Genomic DNA, 22,916 nt, shown 5'->3' with positions numbered 1-22,916 from the left:
GCTATCACATTTGAATATAAAGTTGCTCTTTTTAGACAGAAGAATCACCTTCTAATTAATCACCAGTGTTTGACGTGGTGCATATTTAGAAATGAAAATCCTAAGCTGTTTGCCAGCATAAGACTCCCTTTTTCCTTCAACCATTTAGGTTGGAAAAGGCCTTTAAGATCATAAGAGTTCAACTTCAGGGGGGGCATCATTACTGTCTACAACTACCTGAAGGGAGGTTGTAGCCAGGTGGGGTTGGTCTCTTCTCCCAGACAAGCAGCAACAGAACAAGGGGACAGAGTCTCAAGTTGTGCCAGGGGAAGTATAGGCTGGAAGTTAGGAGGAAGTTCTTGCCAGACAGAGCGATTGGCATTGGAATGGGCTGCCCAGGGAGGTGGTGGAGTCACCGTCCCTGGAGGTGTTCAAGCAAAGCCCGGATGAGGCATTTAGTGCTATGGTCTGGTTGACTGGACAGGGCTGGAGGACAGGTTGGAGTGGATGATCTTGGAGGTCTCTTCCAACCTGGTTGATTCTATGAACTACAGACCTGGCACTGTAAAGTCCAGCACTAAACACGCCTGCAAGTGACACATCTGCAAGTCAACTATAAGAAAAACATTATTTTGAAATGCTGGAGTTAAAGGTTTGAGACAACTAAAGCATCTCCAGTCAGCCAAGAGAGTAACAATGACTTCTTTCTTCTTAATCAGGCTCACCCAGAATTACAGCAACAACTCAGAATTTTGATCACTGTCTCTGTGTCCTTAAGATATCCACAGAAGCTCATAGAAACAACTGGAAAGATTACACCTCCAGTTCAAGACTTACAAGACAGAAGGGCTCAGGTACAGTCTCTCCTGCTGCCTTGCTGAAATACACAGCTTTTCCAGACAGGTCAGAGCTTGTCATAGGAGAGAAGCTACTTTGGAAATCTCAGTAACTATTTCAGCTTCCCTAAAAGCACAAGTGGTAAAGAGCTGCCAGACTTTCACTAGTCCTGTGTTAAGAGAAAGGCATTGCACAATTTCCCTCAAATTTCCATTCAAATATTACAACAAACTCAAATTATTCTCAGGAGCTGAAGACTTATTTCACAGAGCATCCATAATCACAAAGCAATTAGGGATTTCTGCAACCACAGAAGCCAAGAATAGCTCCAACAAGCCCAAGGTGAGCAGGTTTCTTAGTCTGACCAGGTCTTAATGAGAAAGATACCCAAGAAAAAGAAAGGAAGGAGAAAGGCTCAAAAAAGTGCTTCCATGTGTTTTGTGATGAGATCAACAACAGCAGCAAGCCTGCTCTGAGGGTAATGACTCCAAAAAAGAGCACAGACCACCTTTTAAATGCATGGTGGTCCTCAGGTGATGCAGGGACAGCACTGGGCTGAATTTCTTCCCAAGTTACATTCTACTTCCCTAAGCTTGTTGATGATGTTATGTAACTATTAATTATACTGCTGTGCAGCGTGCTTTTAACTGCAATGATTCAAACTGCTTCCAGTAGCTCACTAATCCAAAGCACAATCCTCTTGGCAGCAACTGACAGATTTGGAGTATTCAGTTTGAGCTGAAAGGAAGGGAAAAAAAAAAATCAAAGCCTTCATTTGTCCACTGGAAAGAAAGAAAGGAAGAAAGAAAGATCAGTCAATATTCCTGCTGCCCAGACCCACAGCTGGGCCAGGGGCTGGGACATGCTGCTGAAGGGACTCCAAGCTTTGCAGTGTGTGATTAATGCAGAAAGCAGCTCCCCCAGCCCAAAAGACAAGGTGCTGCCCAGACCTAGAGAGTGGTAACACACAGAAGGTGGGCAAAACGTAGACATTAAAAGCAGTGGCACAGGTGAGATATCACCATCTTGGGGGGGTTTCCACACTTCACAAGCTGCCCTGGGAAGGTGTAAACACTGGACTGCTGTGTTGAGGGAACAACAGGCATGAGCTTAAACATAGGAGGTTCCACCTCACCATGAGGAGACACTTTTTTATGCTGTGGGTGATGCCACTGGGGCAGGCTGCCCAGAAAGGCTGTGAGTCTCTTTCTCTGCAGACTTTTAAAACCTGCCTGGATGTGTTTCTGTGCAGCCTGTCCTGGGTGATCCTGCTTTGGCAAGGGGTTTGGACTCGATTTCTAGAGGTTCCTTCCAACCCCTGCCATTCTGTGACTGCAAGAGGACTCCTCCCCAAATCCAAAAGGCAATCTCCCAGGGATGGCTATGCTTGCACCCCAGAGCTGAGCATCCACCCACCCACAACCAGCTGGACAGCTCCAAGAAGCAGATGGAGTCAAGCTGTGCTGACATAGGAAAGGAAGATTGCTTCCCAAAGGCCATCTTGAACTAGCAAGAGACACCACATTTTCTGCTTTTCTTACATCTTCATTACTGCAGGCACTGAAAGCTTCCAATCATCAGTTACTAGACCCAGTGGACCCTCTCCTCAAACACATGCTGTGCCTTCACCCTTCCCATCCACTCTGCAGCACAAATTTTCCTTGCAAGCACCAACACTATTGCACATGCATTATTTATCCTCTTGCTAAGTCATGCAGTGGGATAATTACTTAACTATTGTAATGATATTTTGCAATGCCTCTACTCTATTATTCTAATTGATTTTCATGGGGTTGCTTTTCCTGCATGCTTTGAGCACAAGAGTGTATTTTCCTGGAGCATAAAAGCAAAGTTTTACATTCATTTTCAGCCTGCATGTCAAAAGTGCCTTTTTAGGAGAATACCAATGTATTTTTAATTAAAACAATGCTGATATATTACTTGGGGTTTTGCCATCTCTTCTAACAACCACTGAAGACAGTTTCCCCTAAATCTAACAAAATTTACTAATAGTTAATAACTAATTGTAGATGTTAAAAGTTTTTTTCCTCCTAATAAGATAGTATTTCCCTTGTAAGACTCTCTCATGGAACTTCAATTGCTAAATGTTTAAAAGGTGAGAGATCTGAAGCACTTTATTTACAAACTGAAAGCTTAAATCAAAATACCTCTGCATGTCTTGCTTAACATTCACCACATTAAACTCTCCTAAGATAAATGCTCAGCTTAGGACTTGGAGAATTGTTACTGTAAAACACTAAATAACACCAGTCCTTTCCATTGACTCCAAATGGTATTAGCTGCACAGCAGAGCAGCCCAATTAAACAATTCTTTCTTTCTCCCTACCCCCAGGATATTCTTCAGGCTATGCATGATCTCAAGATGTAACAGTTTTGTGAAGCAATGAATAGCATTTCAATAACACAATAGTCCCAGCAGCTCAAAACTAGCAAGAAAACTTTTCCTGCCCCGAGACAGAAATTCTTCCAGGAGGGACCTTACTTGAAAAGTTGCTAATATTAAATCTCTGAACTACACTACAGCAAGGAGGAAAAGCAGCAAACCACTGAAAACCAACCTGTCTCACCTACTAATAATCTGTCAGCTATATAAGCAAAGGCATGGATTCAACTCCATGGAGGAGGAAAATGATCTTCTGGATCCAAGCGAACACAGAGGTGTATTTGTACATTAAAATCAAACCCTGGACATCTACACAGTTGGCCACAGAAGGATGAGGCTCGCTGAGAAGTACAGCCCTACAAAATGTGGTATGTTGGACTTCCTGTGTATTTTTGTTTCTTTCTGTTTAAAGTCACCATCTAGTGCACTTTAAAAAAAACAACCCACAAGCAAAACCAAACAACAACAACAAAAGAAAACCACCAAACAGATAAAAACAAAGGAAAACACACAAAAAAAACTAGACCAAACAAACAGAACCCCCACATACTCCCAAAACACACCCAAAAAGCCTAGATTCCAACTTTTAGCACTCTCAGACTCCATTCAAATTGAGAAGCTTCAAGACAACCAAGAGTGGTCCAAGGAATCCTCTGTTTACATGGCCAGAGACCAAGCTCTTCCCCTGAGTCTCATTTAGGGCTTTATACAATAAAGCTAAATTCCTTATCATCTATTAAAAACATCACCATGGGAAAAAAAAATACTCGTGGAACAAAGCAAGATCACAAGAGACAACTGTGTTAAGTTCCATGTCAGCTTATGCTCTTTCTTCTTGATGCATGGGTCTCAGAGCCCAGCTCCAGCCCTTGCAGCTGTCAGTGAAGCACTGCACTGACTTCTGCAGCCTCTGGACACAATTCAGAAAATCAATGCAAAGAGCAAAAGGTCACATTCTCCACAAGCATCAAACTACCTGTGAACCCAGATGGAATTGCAAATGCTAGCACACGCTGACACCAAACTGGGTGGAGTGGCTGACATACCACAAGGCTGTGCTGCCATTCAGTGAGACCTGGGCAGGAAAAATTGAATGCAATTCAACAAGGGCAAGTGTGGAGTCTTGCACTTGGGAAAGAACAACCCCAGGGATCAGTGTAAATTGGGGGCTTACCTGTTAGAAAGCAGCAAAGGGGAAAAGGATCTGTGCATCCTAGTTGATGGGAAGCTGACCATAAGCCAGCAATGTTCTCTTGTGGCCAGGAGGGTCAACACCATTCTGGGCTGTGGCTAGTAAGTCAAGACAGGTTCTCCTGCCCCTCTACTCTGCCCTGGTGAGGCCACATCTGGTGTACTGTGTCCAGTTCTGGGCCCCTCAGTTCAAGAGGGACACAGAACTGCTCAAGAGAGAGTCCAGCACAAAGCCACAAAGATGATAAAGGGAATGGAGCATCTCTCTTACAAGGAGAGCCTGAGGGAGCTGGGGCTGTGCTGCTTGGAGGAGACTGAGAGGTGACCTCATCAGTATTTATAAGTATGTAAAGGTGAGTGCCAGGAGGCTGGAACCAGGCTCTGCTGGGAGATGCCCACTGACAGGACAAGGGGCAATGAGTGGAAGCTGAGGCATAAGAAGTTTCATTTAAACATGAGGAGGAATTTTTTCCCTGTGAGGGTGACAGAACCCTGGAACAGGCTGCCCAGAGGGGTTGTGGAGTCTCTCTCTTTGGAGATATTCAAAACCCACCTGAACACATTCCTGTGTGATCTGGTCTAGGTGATCCTGCTCTGGCAGTGTGGCTGGACTGGATGAGCTTTCAAGGTCATTTCCAGCTCTGACATTCTGTGAACACACTCAGAAGTGACTAACTGCTACTAAACTCACTTTTTACCACAGCCTCCATATCCCCACAGCTGTGACTAAGTGAACCTGGTCCTTACACTCTACGCCTTTGTGTAAAGAACACCATCATGCCTGTGACAGCCTTGGAAAAACAAGTCAGAGTAGTGCACAGCAGCACTAAGTCAGAGCTTTGAGTTCAGAGTGCCAGTAGGAAAGCCAGTCTGACTTACAAGGAAAAAAAAACAGCTGAGAAGGGAGAAAGATGGAAATAAAACCAACCTACTGCTAGGTGTGAGCCTTCATTCTCCCTGCACCTCAGGAAACCCCCTAAGAATTGGCAGAGAGTTGTGACAAGTGCTTATGATGGGCCATTTTCCATGACTTGCTTGACATGCCTGGCTGTTGGCAGAGGTAATGTCTCTTCCAAGCATCAGCAAGGAAGTTGTCCCTGCAGTCCTTGCATCTTACATCTCCATACACCCGTCTGCTGAACGTGGAGGTGTGAACATCCATGCTTGTGCAGGTTAGACAGAGAAGTCAAAGGGAACACCAAGAATTTCTACAGGTATACTAATGGTAAAAAGAAGACTAGGGAAAGTGTGGGTCCCCTCAGAAAGGAAACAGGTGGAATGGTCACAAGGGACATGGAAAAGGCTGAAGTTCTCAATGACTTCTTTACCTCAGTCTTCACTGCAAAGGCTTCCAGCCACACTCCTGGAGCCATGGAAGATAATGGCAGGGACTGGAAGGAAGAGCTGCCCATCATAAGTGATCACCTGAGTGTTCAGGTCATGGGACTCGATGGGACACACCCATGGGTGCAGAGGGAACTGGCAGATGAGGTTACTAAACCCCTCTCTATTCTATTCCAAAAGTTATGGCAGTCTTGTGCAGTCCCCACTGACTGGAAAAAGGGAAACATAACTCCCATTTTCAAAAAGGGCAGAGAGGAGGAGCCAGGGAACTCCTGGCCAGTCAGCCTCACCTCTGTACCCAGTAAGATCATGGAGCAGATCCTCCTGGAGGCACTTCTGAGACAGAAGAATAGTGAAGAGGTGACTGGCTACAACCAGCATGGTTTCACCAAGGGCAAATCCTGCCTGACAAACCTGGTGGCCTTCTATGAACAGTTCACAACATCAATAGATGAGGGGCAAGCAACTGATGCCATTTACCTGGACCTGAGCAAGGCCTGTGACACTGTCCTGCACCATGTCCTGGTCTCCAAGCTGGTGAAACATGGGTCTGATGGGTGGACCACAACATGGATAAAGAAGTGGCTTGATGGCTACACCCAAAGAGTGGCTGTCAATGAGTCCATGTCCAAGTGGAGACCAGTGACAAGCAGAGTCCCTCAGGGATCAGTCCTGGGACCAGTCTTGTTCAACATCTTTGTCGGTGCCATGGACAGAGGCATTGAGTGCAGCCTCAGCAAGTTTGCTGACAACATCAAGCTATGTGTTGCAGCAGACAGGGTGGAGAGAAGGGAATCATCCAGAGAGACCTGGACAGGCTGGAGTAGTGGGCACAAGCCAACCCCATGAGGTTCAACAAGATGAACTGCAGGGTCCTGCATCTGGGTCGAGGCAACGCCAAGCATAAATCCAGGCTGGGCAGTGTAAAGTCACAGAATGGTAGGGGTGGAAGTGACCTCTGAAGATCACCTAATTCAGTCTCCCTGCCAGAGCAAACACTTCCCAGCACACACTTTTATGTTCTCAGCCAATGCACCCATGAAGCCTCAATGAAGCCCTCAGAGGTCTTAACTTCTGAATGTAAATGAGTGGTCCCAGCTTGTAAAGATGCTGCAAAACTGTTACTGTCATTTAATGAACAGCAAAATGTGCCAGCTCCAGCATTCCAGACTGTCCATAACGAGAGCCAAGTGTTTAGGCAGAAACACACATTTCCAACAACTCAGAGAGCTCCACAGTCCCATGGACACGAAAAATGTACACCTCAGATGCATTAGATCTTCCTGACCTCAGAAGCTAAGCAACTTACAACTAACTTGAGTCACATCCGCTAACAAATACTTCTAATTAATGATTCTTAATTGCTGCCAGAGTATTGTATTTCCACACCCATGTGTAAGCATGCTCTCTGTACCATTGTGCAACAACCCCAGGCCTTTAGTACCTACAAAGCACAGAGCTGTGACATTCCTCTGGTGCTTTAGGAGTGAAGGCATCGGCGTGCGTGGTGGTGAAACGATGTGTAAATGCTATCCACCACACCATTCCAGCAGTTGTACCATGGCTGTCTTTCTTAAGGCAGAACTTCCACACACAAAACTGGTGTTCACTGTCCAGGTGGGAGTGAGTTAGGAAAATCCCAAAAGACAAAACAATCCTCTCACCAGGAGAGGATGGTAACAGCTGTAGTCTTACTTATGTGCTTCTGCAGAGGCTTGCTTTTATCTTCAGCGTTTTCAAGGATGAAGTCAGCACAGATCCCATCAGGAGGAAAAAGAGATGAAGCCTCCAAGCCACTCTCAGCTTCCAGCTGATCAGCAAACAGTCTTCTACAAAGCACGAGTGCAGTTCAGCAAATCTGTACAAGTATTTGTATGTGATCTCTCCTTCTTCTTCATCTACAGCTCTACAAAGATGTGCAACATTAATCTGTGACACACTTGTGACAGCGAGTATGAGCTAAATCCTCTTCTGCTATAGTTCCCCTTTCTGATTGGTACAGCTGAAATGCCAACTGAATTGTTTCCAGAGCTTTGGATGGCTTACAGACAACTGACAGAGCAACAACAAGTTCCCGAACGTCAATTATGCCATCTTGGCTCTCATGTAAAGCCACAAACATACTTCTTAACGTATGAGAAACTGGAAAGTCCAAGTATGCTGAAAATTCTTTAAGATCAACCTTTTCTTTTTGCATTTTCATGGCATGTGCAGCATTATTTTTAAATGATACAGCTTAAGAGAAAAACAAACATCGCTTTCCAAGTCTGACTTCACCTGCAGTTTTGAGAGGACATTCCAGGATTTCAAAGCACCTTCTAAAAATTAACTTCATCTCCCATATGCCATATGTGGTAGGGACTTCTTACTATATGCCCATTGCAGACAGGTAAACCTATGCAGCATGTGAGTTACTCAAATGTCCAGAGTCAGAGTGAATTAAAAGGGAGGGGAAAAGTGTCCTGGGTGCCACCTTCCTGCTCGCAGCACTGGTGGGTACACAGCAACAAGCACCAGCTCTGTTTTGCCAACATTCATAGTTTCATTTTGAAACCACAGATCAGACCTGGATGATGCCAAGCACCTGGAGCATACCAAGCCACCTTTAAGCTAACTCATTGCTGCTGCCACAGCACCCAAATGTTCCCTTGGACAAGTCACCTGCTGTCACTGCTATGTGCTTTGCCTTTTGCTCTGACAGAAGCTCAGCACTGTCAGACACTATTAGAGTCACTTCTGCAGTCCACCAGCTTCACTTTCAACACTCCTCCTGCCATTAAGACACAAGGTCCTTTGAATCCCAGGCTGCCATGGGGCAGCTGCCAGTCCTCCCTACACGAATTCAAGCTGTGTGTGTGTAAAACCAATGACACAGGCACAACTCCCCCCAAATAATTCACTGTTTTTATGACAAGCAGTTTTAGGTGATACAAGTCTAGGAAACACTAATGCTATGCTGAATTGAAAACATGTCCTAAAGCTTATTAAATATTTTTGTTAAATTGATCCACACCCATGACTGCTACAGATAACAAATGAAAATGGGTTTGTTACTCCAGAAGGCACCTGTAATAACCGAGCATCAGCAGCAAACAGGCACCAGCCAGAGCTTCCTCACCCTATTAGCATTACAGAGGAGAAAAGCCTCCCCTTCTGCTGCTAATGCTGTGCTCTAGCCGGTATCCCCAGGAGACAAATGACTGCACTGGCTGATTGACTCCATCACAGGGCCATCGTCCATCAATGTATTGCCTCTCTTATTGAAATCTCAGCTCTGAAGAGAAAGTGCTCAGTGCCACTTCTGAAAAAACAGTGAAAGCACTTTCAGAATAAGAGCTCCAAGACATATAATTAAAGCCAAATGCTTCAGCAGAAACACACATTTCCAACAACCCCGACAGAGATGCAGGCTTTGTCCAACGAGGACAAGTAAGATTTACACCCTTCTGCTAATCTACATGGCTTTTAGTCAGTTTCTCTTTTCTCTAAACAAAGCAATGAAGCACCTAGCTCAGACAAATTTCTTGATCAATTTAAAACACAGAGAGTGTTCAGATTAAAAAAATGGCAACTCAAGGACATTGAACTTGCTGGTTTGCTGAAGGGTGAATATTCAAGTTTCTTTTATGTGGGTTCAAATCACACTACCATCATCATACTATCCTCACTGACACCAGCAGAGAGTCCTTAGATAATGAGAAGTGTAAAAAGGAGTGCTTCTATTCAGTGAAGGACTACCCCTGTAAGGTAAAAACATTGCATATGTGGGACCAGGGCATAGGAGGTAACCCATGCTCAGCAAGGCAAAGTTCTGATCAACTTCCCAACATCACTCTTACAACCCAAACCATTCTACAGTCACAGAAGCCACCAAACTCTAGTGCTTCTACATCCTCTGTCCACCTCTTTCATTTGACCGTGGTAAATTTCACATGAACTACCCAGACATAGTTCTAAATACACAAAAATAATAGAGTTCAAGAAAAACATTTCAGATTATGATCAGTCTCACGTCTGTCTACTCAATAACAGAAAACTAAAGAAGGCAGCTTTATCTCAGGCATGATATTTTGTCTCACTTAGCACCTCTGCATGTTACAAGCAACCCATCTTGAAATCCCAAAGAACAATCTGCTTCAGAAAACAAGCCTAAACATTTATTCCTTGTTTAGCCCTAAACAGAAACCAAGACTGACTTGCTTTCCTTCCATATTATTTGAAGATAACTAATCTGGTAAATTCTCATACCAAAGTTTCTAGAACTCCTGAGCACAGAACGCCTTGGCTTCAAAGGGACCTTGAAAATCATCTAGTTCCAAGCCCTCTGCCATGGGCAGGGACACTTTCCACCAGACTGGGGTGCTCGAAGCCTCATCCAACCTGTCCTTGAACACTTCCAGGAACAGGACATCCAGAGTTTCTCTGGGCAACCTGTTCCAGTGCCTCATCACCCTCACAGTGAGGAACTGTTTTCTAATCTGAATTTACACTTTTTCAGCTTAAAGCCATTATTCCTTGTCCTGTCACTACATGCCCTTGCAAAAAGCCCCTCTTCAACTTTCTGGTAGGGCCTCCTAGCTAGTGGAAGGCTGCTGCAAGGTCTTAACAGAGCCTTTTCTTCTCAAAGTTGAACAATTCCAGTCCTCTGATCTTGTCTTCACAGCAGAGGTGTTCCAGTCCTCTGATCATCTTTGTGGCCCTCCTTTGGACTTGCTGCACCGGGCCCATGTCCTTCTTATACTGGGGGGTCCCAGAGCTGGACACAGTACTTCAGGTAGGGTCTCATGTGAGCAGAGTAGAGGCACAGGGACACCTCCCTCAACCTGCTGGCCACACTTCTGATGCAGCCCAGGATATGGTTGACTTTCTAGGCTGCAAGGGCATGTTGTGGGATCACTGAGCTTCTTACCAACCAACAGCCCCAAGCCTTCTCTGAAAAACCTGCTCTAAATCCATTCTTTGCCCATGTTCTATTTGTCCTTAAGATTGCTCCAGCTCAAATGCAGAACCTTGCCCTTAGTCTCACTCAACTTTATAAGGTTCTCCTGGGTCAGCTGCTCAAGCCTGCCTAGGTCCCTAGGGATGACATCCCCTCTCTCCAACGTGTCAACCCCACCACGCAGCCAGTGCCACAGGCAAGCTTGCTGAGGGTGCACTAACCACTGCTCATGTGGCCATGTCCATATTCCCATGGAATAAGTTGTGAATGCCATTTCTGGAAATTTGCACCTCCACGTAGCAACTGACACGAAGCAGACGCTGTGTGTCCATTAAATATGGAACACTTCAGCTCTCAGCAGATTGCCATAAAATGCCTGCTTCAAAATGTTTATCAGTCAGAAGGTTAAAATCAATTTGACTACTACAAGGCTTTTGCAGTAAAGCACACGATAAAAAATGTTTAGTTCTTTGATCCTTGTATCACAGGAGGTTACTCCACAATCTCAGGTCAGCACCTCAAATAAGACCACACATGGTTCAGAATCTGTTCTTCCAGTTTTAGGATCCATACGTTAGATTAACTCCTTTTCCTCATGTGTTTCTAGTCCTATTTAACAGCAGATAGGTCGTGGGCACACACTTAACTTTGAGAAACACAGGCAGGACTTCAGTAATACAGTACTATCAAAGTAATGCCCAGCTTTAGCCAGCTCATTTTGCTTTCTCCAGAAAGGAGCTGAGATTAACCAGACTTTGAAGATACAGTTACCCAGGAGTCAAATAAAGACCCCCACACCAGCAAGAAGTGGTGATGCTTTCCCTCTCATTCATATTCAAGCCAGTCAGAATTACAACCTTTCCCATGTTTAACAGGGAGTGGATTTGTTGGTGTACCAATTAGCACACTGCTACAAAGAACAAGCTCCTAATTGATAGCTGGCTTATGGGAAGAGCCACGTCAAGGATCTGGTCGTACCTCCAGACATACCAAAAAGAGTGTGAAAGGAGCTTTGGCTGATGCGAAGACAATCTGTCTGCACAAAGAGACAATCGATGTATTTAGCATGTGTGAGCTGTGAAAGGAACTTACATCAGTGTAATGGGGGCATTTCCACATTGTTCTGTCCTATCATGTAAGCCTGGACATCTGCTTAGGGTATCAGGGACGAGTTTCTCAGTGCTTGCAGTCTGCTTTTTCTGACCTGTTCTTAACAGCAAATGGCAGTTAATAACAACTTGCCCTTACCTGTCTGAAACATGCACACTTGAAACCCTCACAAAGCCTCCTGTAAGACCCTTCCCCCTCTGGAAATGCCCACATTTTCCCTTTTACCTTGTGAAGGAGGTCAGTGCAAAGAGAGATGTAAAACACAGCTGCAAGACACAGCCATAGAGTTTGTATGAATCTTATTTCAGGCCAGAGCTATGCATTACAAAACACCAGTGCACCTTGTGAGTGACCTACATCGTGGGACTGGAGCCCACTAACCTACAGAACCACCCAAAATCCCACTACACAGGTCAGTGGGTTTCCTCATAAGAAGGATTATGCAGAGACAGAGGGATGCACAGAGCAAAAGACAAGCAGGAGCACTCCACAAGCAGCAGCTCTTGCCCTGCTGCCATATTCCTGCGCACCAGCAGGACTGCCCAGAAGTGCCCCAAACTTCTGTTTTTCTCACCACGAAACCCTGGAAGGACCTGTCTGCTTGTTCAAGTATGAGCAGGAAGGAAAGCAGCAGCACCCCAATAAGGCACAGTGAGCCCACCAACAGCAAAGCTGTTTAATTCACATCACTACAACAGAGCAGGTCTCGCAGCAGCCAGTAACCCGATTCACCATTAGCATGGAGTTGCAGCAGGGGTGTCCAAGCTACAGCGCACAAGCTGGATGTAACCAGCAACAATTCAGCCAGCCCATAGCACATTTCTCGACACCTTTCACCTCTCATGGATCTTGAGTCTCAGGCATTATTTCCAGGGCCCTTAAGAGTTCAGCCAGCACTACAAGCTGCTGGAGAACACTCACACGCAGCACAGGACAGTCAGCCAAGATCTCACATGAGCCAAAGCTGGCCACAGAGAATCACACTTCACATCCATCCCTTCCCTCCTCTCAACCAGTACTCTAAGTAACACTGCACACTTTCTGATTTCCAGTTCATGCAAGATTCCACCTACTAGATGCACAGGGTGCAAACACAGATGGTAGTCGTGCAAGTGCAGCAGCCCCTCTGCAGCCAGCTGATGGGAGCATAAAACAATTAGGGCAATTAAGAAAGGCAGGCAAAGAAAGTTGCTCTGCATTCCTCTGCCTACCAGCTCCCCACGAGGACCTGCCCAGAGCATGGGGCCAGCATCCCAGTGGACTCAGCGTCTGTTTACAGCACTAGAAGAACATTGCATGCCCTCTCCTCCTACACACACATACATACTTTGATTTAGATTCCCATCTCCCAAAAAAAGCAGCCTATGGAGGAAGGGGAAAATGAGTAATATCCACACTGCATGTTATCAGTGATAGATTAGCATGCTCAGTGTTGCAGTTTGTCTGTTAGATCTTCTTACAATCTCCAACAGAAATCAGAGATTGGTATTAAACCCTACCACCCACAATTATTCAATTCAAACAGGTAATCTTCTTAAAAATTACAGCACACCTCATCCACGTTGAAGATTTTACTGTTCATTTTTGCAAAGACATCTCTTCCCTCCTCCCCCCCCCAGGGAAAAAGCGCCACGACTGGTGCAGATCCTTAACAGGACCTTCAGAAACAAAAGGTGGCACAAACAAAGCCACCACACTGCTACGTCACCTACAGCATTTCAGGTACTCAAATTTGGAAGCCTGGCAAAGGGGTATTGCCTTGGTGCTGCAAGTCAATACAGAGGATCCTCCCTGCTGAGAATGATTTCCCAGAGGTGCTGAGACTCAAGAGAAATCCTGCGGTGATGGTAATGAGATCATTAGTGCCAAAGCCAAACACCAGCAAAGAGCAAATCAGGACACAACTCTTCTTTCTTTCAAACAGGCCAAGTACAAGACACAGATCTTATGCCAGGGTTACGCCTGCACCAGGATGACAGATAATAGCTAATCTGAAGCTAGAACAGCTTCATCTGCTCACATGAAGTCTCACAGACTGTATGCTACTTTTAAAAAGTGTAGCATGAACCTGTAGTGTTAACAGTTTAGAATGGATCAATATCCCAAGCCACGTGGCTGAGGCACCTGGGGTACAGCAACACAAGTCATCAAGTCCAACTTAGTGTATCATCAAACCAGAGCTCTGGAATTTGAGGCTTGCTGTGAACCATCAGCACGGTCTGCTTGGAAAGCACTGCGTTTGCAAAAGGCTCCTCCTGTCCTTAGCTCTTCTGCCCTGGTGGTTTTATCAGGGGTAGCAAAAGCACTCCTCATCTACCAATTCTCAAAGTAACTTCTGGACAGTGCTGGTGAACGAAATACGAGACCAGAGAGGTGTCACAAACTCCCTGGACATGAGCAAACATTTCACAAATGGGTATGGCACATCCCCACACTCAAACGCAGCTAGGCAGAATGATGCTGTTCCCATCCATTACCAGCGAAGCAGTCCCTGAGGAGGCACATCTCTCCAAGACCTCAGTGACCTCCTGGAGCACTGCCATGGCTCCAGGCTGGTACAGACCATGCCTCACTCCACCTGATCCAACTTCAGTGATGAGCAGGAAATACAGGGATGGTTTAACCATAAATCTAAATGGACGATTAGTAAAACAAACATTCCAGAGTAAAGGCACCAGCATCTCTTCCACAACACTTTTCTTCCAGACAATGGAGTCATGTACTCCACTTTTACAGAAAATAACTCCCCTCAATGCAAGTATAAGTCATTTAGCTGAAAAAAAATGAATTTGACCACTTTGCCTCCAACCTACACACCAAAGAAAGCATTTTCAGAAGAACAGTCACACAAAGGGAAGGCAAATAAGCAGGGCATATATTAGTTATATGGAGGTCAGGATCATGAGCCTGACTTCTCATTCCAGAAATAGCAGGACTATCTGATGTCTATTCTGGTCAGCCCAGCTTGGATGCAGAACAAGAAATTACTTTTCAGCAGTGACAGAGACAGTAGTTTACATCCTTCAAGGTGCCAGCATAGATCCTGCGAAGGTGCAAAGCAATCTTCTGGAGAACTGAAGGGGAACAAAGGCAAATACCCGACACACTTGTTCCACACAAGAAAAAAAATCATTTTAAAATTCTGATGAATGCTTTCAGCTCAGCCTCTTCTCAGAAATAAGGATAGGAGAAGAGTGAAGCACTACTGACAAGCACAACTGGAGCACTCCACAACGAAAGCTCTGCTCAAATCACTTGATGCAAACTCCAAGCCACACAGGTATTAGCAACAAATACAACAGCAATGCTTATTAAGTGCATGTCTTGCAGAGGACACAGACACTACAACTTGTTCATTTTGTACTCCAAAGTCCCACTGTTTCGTTAATTTACATGTCAGACATCCAGCTGTTGCTCTTGCATCTTCCTCTAACTTTTTTTTAGTGCACTTCTCTGTAATCAAGGCACATTCATGACAGAGGATGTGAAGTTCAGGCAAGGAAAGCACTTGTCCTAAAGTTAGAGGAAAAATTAGCATCAAAGAAGCTCCAGCACATTGCACCACTTGCCTGTTTATCCAAAAGGAAAGCTACAGGAATATATTAACCACCTTTGTGAAACCAGAGGGAGGGGGAAATGTTCTCCTTCGCAGCGATGTCTGAAAGCAGTCCCATACAGAAACACTCTGCATGGCAACGCTGGGGAGACAAAGCTACAAGTGGTGTAGAGGAACACAACACATGTGAACCATCAAAGAAGCAAAAGGGAAGATGAGCAAGAATACCATTAAGACACACAAATGGAGACAGGGAGCCACTGCTTACTTTCCAACAGGACCGCAAACTCCTTGTAATTGGAAATTCGTGGACAAATTCTGCCCTCACATTCATAGGAAATCCAAAGTAAACCTTCCCTCCACATTTGAAAAAGTAATGGATATTGGAAGGGAATGTGTCTGTGGAGAAAACATCCCAGCAGAAGTTTTAATTTAAACCTTCTCCCGTGTGCAGGAGCTGGAGAGGAGAAAGCAAATCACCAAAAGAGCCACAGGAAGCAAGTGGAAGCAGTGGCCAAGACCACTTCCCTGCACCATTACACCAGCAAAAACAAAACCTCTGAGAAAGAAAAAAAGGTGGTGTACACCCCAGCAAACACATCACCACTGCTCACTCCCAAGCTAGCCAGTTAAATCATCATCCTGCCCAACTGAACACAGCTTTTATCTTTGCCATGATCCTCACAGAAGGAAAATGGTAGGAAAGACTCAAGATACTTGCCTAAATAGAGCATACTAAAGTTTAACCATAAAATAGCAAGAAAGGCTGAGGAAAGGGAGTTAGTAACACAGTGTAGCAAATCCTGTATTCAAGACAGTACTACAGGTTTAATGTAATCTTGGCATGACAACTGCTGGTTCTCCTGAGATGGATTTGACCTCATTTTTATTTAAAAGTGCAACTGAAATATTTATAAACAGCCCCTTGAAAAAAAAGGATTCAGGTGCAATTTAACTGTTTAGCATCTATAGTGATTTTGACTTGGCAGGTCAACTCTAAAACTGTTTGAAGCTCCTTTTATGAGATCCTAGGGAAAGGGTGATAGTTGGATCTGAGAAAGCAAAACTTCCAAGTGCTGCCAGCCACCCCTCCCACACAGCAACTGATTATATCAGGTCTGAAAAAAAAAAACCAGTGAGAATTAGCCAATGTCCTAACTCGTTCTCAAATTGGAGAGTATTTATCAGCCAAACGAATTTTACAGCAAAGAACTGGCTTCACACTGGGGGGGGGGGGTGTGTAGAAAGTAGGTCATACCAGATCTTAACCAAAAAAACCTGGGCATGCTGTAATTGCACACAGTAACTTGATGAAAAGCAGTTGCCTCACCACATCTGTGATGTCTCTTTCAGTACTTTTAGTTTGTAAAAAGTGAGTCTGATAAATTTCTGATAAGTGAGACTGAAGTAAGCCTTAATGAAGTAGGGCAGTCCTAAAGGGGGGAGAAGTGTCATCAACTCCTCAAATGGCAACTTAAAAGTCAAGCTCATCAGATACCTTCCACTTCAAGTGATAAATTATCAACCATAGCTGACTAAGTGTCTTGACATCAGTCATTTCTTTTAAACAAATTCATAAGAATTTCCCCAGCATCGACTGCTACGTCACATACTGTAACACTCAAAGCAATACCACAACAAAGAACTCTGACCTCCCAGGTCTTCTCAACACAGGAGGCTCCCTCACAACACTCAATCACTCCAGCTTTCAGCGCTATTTATTCATACACGGTATAAATATGCAAAAAGACATGATGGTCCATTGAATATTTTAAATACTTTCTCAAATTCCACAAACAAAAGCATTTTTAAAAAGCAGCAAAACTGAATAGAAAGCTGATGAATTAAATGAATTAAAATTAGAAGCCATTCATAAGGATCCATTAAAAGCTAAATGGAATTACAATGTCCTAGACCCGAGGATCACATCTGCAAGTAAGGCTACAGCTCTTAACCTGAAATCATCGACTGCTGTCCCTCTTAACAGCCCTTTAAAAGACAAAACATCCTACTAACTCAACAGTTTGAAAACCATCATTACTTAAACAAACCAAAAAAGACACCCAAGTAAGAGCACGTCAGAGAAAGCTGCTGCTCTCAAAATGAACATCAGCATGGTGGCCAAATGAGAATGATCAAGTCTGACACAAAATACAACCCATATGGGGTCCCACATCTCATTAAGGCTCTCCCCCTACAAATACCCATGCACATGCTCGACGTGATGCTGCGAGAGCTTGTGGAGACTGCAAGGCTACACACTCTAGTAGCACAGTTAAAGACCAGGCAGGATCAACATGTTTCACCTGAGCCGACGGGGAAGCCAAGGAAATAGAAACACACAGAAATCCAGAGTATTATGAAGGTTTAGCTGCACAACAAAAGAAGACTGAATGGGAGAAGCGAAGAATCAGCTCTAGGTGCCTACAGAATGCTGCTATCCCAGAAGCTCAAGCTTATTCAATGCTGTAACTACACTGCCTAAAACTGGTTTAAGTTCAGCACCTCTGTTTCATGAGAAGCCTGGAGATACTTGTAACTGACAAGCATGGCAAAACTCATGCAGTGAGGCACCACAACACTGTTGCTGTAACTCATAGAGAGTTTCAATGGCCCAAAAGCATGCTTCCCATTAAAGATGTAGGCACTTCAGACCGTCTAAAGCACAGTGCGAACAATAACCGACCGAACACTCTCTCACCTTTGTCAATCAAGTCATAACAACCAAGTCATGCAAACAGCCTGCTGATGAGCGCATCTCAATACACAGCTTCACTCAAAGGAAAACGCCTTCCACAATGGGAATCTTACAAACTACTTTCTTGGCAGAACAGAGCAACGGCAGCTCAAATTCGGAAGGTAAAATATGAACAAAATCAGAAGTCGGCACGGTAGAGCAAATCAGAAAAAGAGTACCACATGCTTGGGATTATTTCTGGGAGAAATCTTCTGAAATCATTAACCGAAGGAGTTCAAGTTTTTTTTTGGGGGGGCAGGGATTTTTTTTGAGATTGAATTAACTACTCTGCCAGTTTCATCACCTCACAAAGACTTCCAGTTATTCAGAGCAAGGCAATCAGAGAGACCTGACAGCCAAAGCCTTCAGAAATCCGCAACATTCCCACACTGAGCACAAAGCCGATTCCGTTCAGATGACAACAGACACCAAGAGATCAACATCTCAGGAAGGCAGTTGTTGTTCTCATAGCACTCGTTTCCTTTCTGGCTCCCTAATCCTGAATCATTCCTATACTCCCGCAGAAAGCACAGGTAAACCTCCAGCCAAACCACAGAAAGACATCTGCCCCAAACCACAGTTGGAACGTTTCTGGCTTGCCGTGGATCTCCATGAGGTCCTCTGTACATCGGCAACAAAAAAAGCACAGAACAACAAAAAGATCCAGGTCGCTGCCACATCCGTGAAACATGTCTTCCAGCTCCAGTTAAAGGCTTGAAAGAGAATTCTTAAAATCCACAAGCTTTTGAACGGGGACAGAAGGGACTGCACCGGAGGGAAGGGGGGATGCAACCGGCCGATATCCAAGCAACAGAGGGGGAAAAAATAAAAATCAACAAGTCGGAACAGCCCAGCACGGAGCAAAACCCGTGTGGAAAAGTGCGGACCTACCTTGTGGAGGTGCCTTTCCTGACATCGCAGATGCTGCATTTGAAGGCTTCGGCGCTGTTCCTGAAGGTGCACACGCTACAATCCCAAAAGCCTTCGTCGGCTGCAGGTTTGGCTTGCCTCTTCGGCCTTGGGGAGGGGGAGGGAGAGGGGAAGCGCGTGTGTGTACGTGTGTGTTTGGGGAGGAGGAGAGAGGCGGCGGGAGGAGGAGGGAGAAAAGGAGGAGAGAAAGAAAACACACACATGAGAAACCGTGTTACAGAGCCCCGAACCCCTGCTCTCCTCCCCCACGCCCCGCGCCCGGGAACAGCCGACAAACACCTACCGGGGCCGGCGCTCGCAGAGGTGCGGTGCAGCGCTGCGCTCCGCCCCCGGCCCCGGCTCCGTCCCCGCGCCGCGGGAGGGCCCAGCACAGCCGGGCCGGGCCGAACCCAGCCGAGCCGCGCCGGCCACCTCCCCCGGTGCCCCCCGCACCGCGTCGGGGGCCGCTCCCCCTCCTGCGGAGGGAGGGTGGGAGAGTGGGTGGGAGAGTTTGAAGGCTGGGAGGCGCGTTCCCTCCTCCACCTTGTTAAACCTCCCTTTGTCTGGGAGCAGCGAGTGCGCGGAGCGGGAGTGCGAGCGAGCGGAGCCGCCATGGCTGCGCTCACACCATACCAGCCCTGGCACCGGCGGCAGGCACGGAGACACCGGCACTGCTCCTCCTGCTGCTGCCCTTCCACGCTCCCTCCATCTTAGGAGCCTCCCTCCCGCCCTTCCCCGCCCGCAGTCGTCCGTCCCCCCCCTCCGCCCCGGCCCCCCGCGTTACCTGGCGGGGCGGCGCGGGCACACCGCCCCCCTCCCCGCCCGCTCCCTCCATCTTAGGAGCCCCTCGCCGCCGCGTCCCCTCCTCCTTCCCCCGCGGCGGAGCACACGCACGCAACTATCAGCCAGGGGCCTACCCACCGCCATCCCCTCCCTCCGGCCGCGCCAGCGTCGAGCCGGGCCAGCCACCGCTGGCGGGGCAGGGGCGGCCCCCGCCGCGCTCCCTCCATCTTAGGTGCCTCTCCCCGGCACCCCCCGCGCCCCTCGCTCACCTGGTCGGGCTCTTCTTGTCGCCCATGACCATGGATCGGGGCCGCCCCTGCCCTGCGCACAAAGAAAGAGGCGAGGGGGAGGGGAGGGGGACGGGGCTGCCTCCGTCCAGCGGGCTCCGGCTGCTCCTCACCCCCGCGCCGCCGCTCCTGCCGCTGCCAGGCTCCGCTCCAGACTAGCAGCGCAGCGCAGCCCGGCGCCCTCCCTCTCCCTCCTCCTCCCTCCTCTCCCTCCCCGCGCCGCGCCGCTCCGGCGGGCGGAGCTCGCCGCCGCGCCGCGGCCAATGGGGGCGGCCCCGCCGCCAACCCTGGCGGGGAGAAGAGCGGGGAGCGCCCCCCGCGCCGCGCCGCCTCCCCGGCGGGTCCCACCCCCGCCCCCGGCCGGGAGCCCCTGCGGGGCCGCCTCACTCGCTTTCTGCTTCCCTCCGCTCGGCGCTGCGGGCGCTGTCCCTCGCACCGGCACCCCGCCGCAGCGGGTGGGCTGGCTGCTCTCGGTCCCTTGCTTTCCCGTCCCTTCCCCCTCGGAGTGCTCGTTGCCTGCTTGTCCTCTCTGAGGAGTGGGGGGCTGAGGCCGTGGCCTTCTGCGGGATGGGGCCCGCGTGGGGACAGTGCGGCCGAACGACCCCGTCCTGCCCGCAGGGCGGGAGCCGGCTGCGAGCGGTGGGAGGGGCAGCAGGTACCTGCGGCGGAGGTCCGGGGGTTCGCAGGCCTCCTCCGTGAGGGGAAGGGCGGCAGAAGCTTGCCTCGCCCTGCCCACAGCCCTGCTCGAAGTTACCCGGTAGGGCTTGGCAGCAGCCGGGAGCAAACTCCTGTTCGTGCCCCCTCCTCCTTGTGCCCTCACGAATCCCTCGGCTGCCTCCTTTATGATTTTCCTTTCCATTTTGGGTCAGGCCACACAGTCCCAAAGGCGTTTTGACAGCACTGCCGTAGTCTTCCAGAAACGCCCCCATCAACCCCTCAGTGATCTATCCACTCCACCGACAGCACAAAGCCGTGGTTCTGCAAGGTGGCAAGAAGTGACATTCCCCGAAGAGCAGCAGTCCTGCCTCCAGTTTCCTCCCTGCCCCTTCGGGCTGCGGACACGCTGGCACGGTGTGCTGGCAGGCAGCGTTCGGAGGACAAGCCCTTGCCGTCTTTGCTGAGCCACTTTGGTGCTGGACTGATCCCTCAGCAGCGGCGGCAGCAGGAGATGGGGTGATGGACAGGTGGGGAAGGCCAGGGATAATGAGCCACGAGTCAAGACAAGAGCTGGTTCAACCTCCCTTAGCTGCACAGGCACAAGCCTGGCAGGGCACACCGTTTTTCACTGAGCTTCCCCAATTTTCTCAGTGGCGACTAAGCAAGCCACCTGGAAAAGGAAACTTGAAGCCCAAAGCAAGCAAACGGCACGGGCAGGAGGGATGCCTGTGGGCTGCACAGGGCTGCGCCCAAGAGCCCCCAACAGGGGCTGCAGGCTGAGGATAGGGACAGCCTGAACAGAGGTAACCTATAGCTGAATGCAAGTTAAAAACATGGAAAAACGTTAGCTAAAAGCCAAACCAATATCAGTGGCTTATGGCAGGAGGGAAACATAACCATGTCCTGCACTTTAAAGCTTTAGTGATCTGCGCACGCCAGCCACAGAATACTTCTTCCCCTCCACCAAAGCCCCATCTTAACAGCCAAATCACGCTGACAGAGTCACCTCCCTGTGTTTAACGTAATCCACTTACACTACCCAGCCACCTCAGCCCCACACAGGTAACTTAACCCTTGCTGGCACCTCCACCAGCCGCTCTAACTTGATTTGCACAGAGGAAGAAGACTTCCAACGACTTTTTTCTACGCCACCCAAGTTCCCGAACAATACAGCGAGAAGCAGACATACTCCGAGGGCAAAGTTAAGGTTGCAGAATTATCACATGTAGGAAGTGTCATTTTCCCATTGCATCTGCTGTTTTCCAAACATTTTTGCTCTTTTAGATTACAGCACTAACGTTTGCTTTGGGAATCTGTGTGGGAACAGTAACTCAGCAGTGCTCACGGGGTCTGGTAAGTGCAGAGTCCTGGTGAGCAATTGCTACCAGAACTTCATGGCAATGATGCTTGCGGGGACAACAAGAACACCGTGCTTGGAGAGGAGGTCAGCAGAGAACCTGAGAAGAAGCACAGAAAGACAGAAAGTGCTGACATTTTGACTCTAGAGGAAATCCAGGCACAGTCTGACTCCTGTTTTCTGCCACAGCTACTTCCCTTAGCTCCCCATCGCTGCGTCAAGCAGAGCGACAGCCACCACAGGCACAGGATTCTTGTGAAGGAGCTACAGCTTGTTTTTAGAACGCAGTTTAGCTCCTCAAAAAGTTTCCAGGGTTGATGTTTTCTTTTCATAGCAAAAGTTGTTTTCTTTCCTAAAAAGCCTACTACATCCTTTATTATCAATTCCCCTGGAAACCTTCCCTCCGCAGCAAATGGAGCTCTCCAAGTCGCATGATAAAAGCTTGGCAGCCCCATATAGTGTGATGTTGCTCAATCACGTCTCTGCCACAGGAGCTTGCTCATTCCCACTTTGTTAAACACTCCTCAAGCCACAGTTGGGTGTCTCTGCCTTCATGGACAGTTCCTGGAAGAGTGCTGTGGCTGGTGGTGGGCTCACAGCTTGATCCAAACAGAGCTTTTAGGATGATGCATCCTGCAGGCAGCGCTTCGCTGTTGACCCTTCCAGACGCCAACACACCAAGACAGGAGCCATTGGCAGAGATCAGGGATGAAAATACAGTCAAAGTAAACGACAGAGGTCTTGGTGGGGTATTTCTTTAACACCGTGCAATTAGCACAGGGAGTTATCCTGTTGGCCTTGAGAATCACCAGTGTGGCATGAGCAG

At 47.6% G+C, this 22,916-nt stretch overlaps 2 protein-coding genes across 3 annotated transcripts in view; both read right to left on the bottom strand.

Annotated features, from left to right (window-relative positions):
• Positions 1-20,328, bottom strand: part of RYBP (RING1 and YY1 binding protein) — a 46,288-nt gene extending 25,960 nt beyond the window's left edge. The window contains exons 1-2 of one of the 2 annotated variants that reach the window (XM_064156216.1): positions 20,059-20,328; positions 18,989-19,114 (exon numbers count right to left, since the gene is read on the bottom strand). In XM_064156216.1, the coding sequence (XP_064012286.1) occupies positions 18,989-19,114; positions 20,059-20,090 (158 nt within the window). In that variant the 5' untranslated portion in view covers positions 20,091-20,328. The other variant, XM_064156215.1, reaches the window with a different exon arrangement.
• A 1,827-nt stretch (positions 20,329-22,155) lies between these two features.
• Positions 22,156-22,916, bottom strand: part of SHQ1 (SHQ1, H/ACA ribonucleoprotein assembly factor) — a 135,576-nt gene continuing 134,815 nt past the window's right edge. Inside the window, exon 12 of the mRNA XM_064156209.1 lies at positions 22,156-22,190. Within this exon, the coding sequence (XP_064012279.1) occupies positions 22,179-22,190 (12 nt within the window). The 3' untranslated portion in view covers positions 22,156-22,178. The remainder of the gene's footprint in view (positions 22,191-22,916) is intronic.

The sequence above is a fragment of the Pogoniulus pusillus genome, chromosome 16 (assembly GCF_015220805.1).
Source record: "Pogoniulus pusillus isolate bPogPus1 chromosome 16, bPogPus1.pri, whole genome shotgun sequence".
Taxonomy (NCBI): Eukaryota; Metazoa; Chordata; class Aves; order Piciformes; family Lybiidae; genus Pogoniulus; species Pogoniulus pusillus.
The sequence above is the reverse complement of the archived record's forward strand: the minus strand, read 5'-3'. Positions and strand labels throughout refer to the sequence as shown.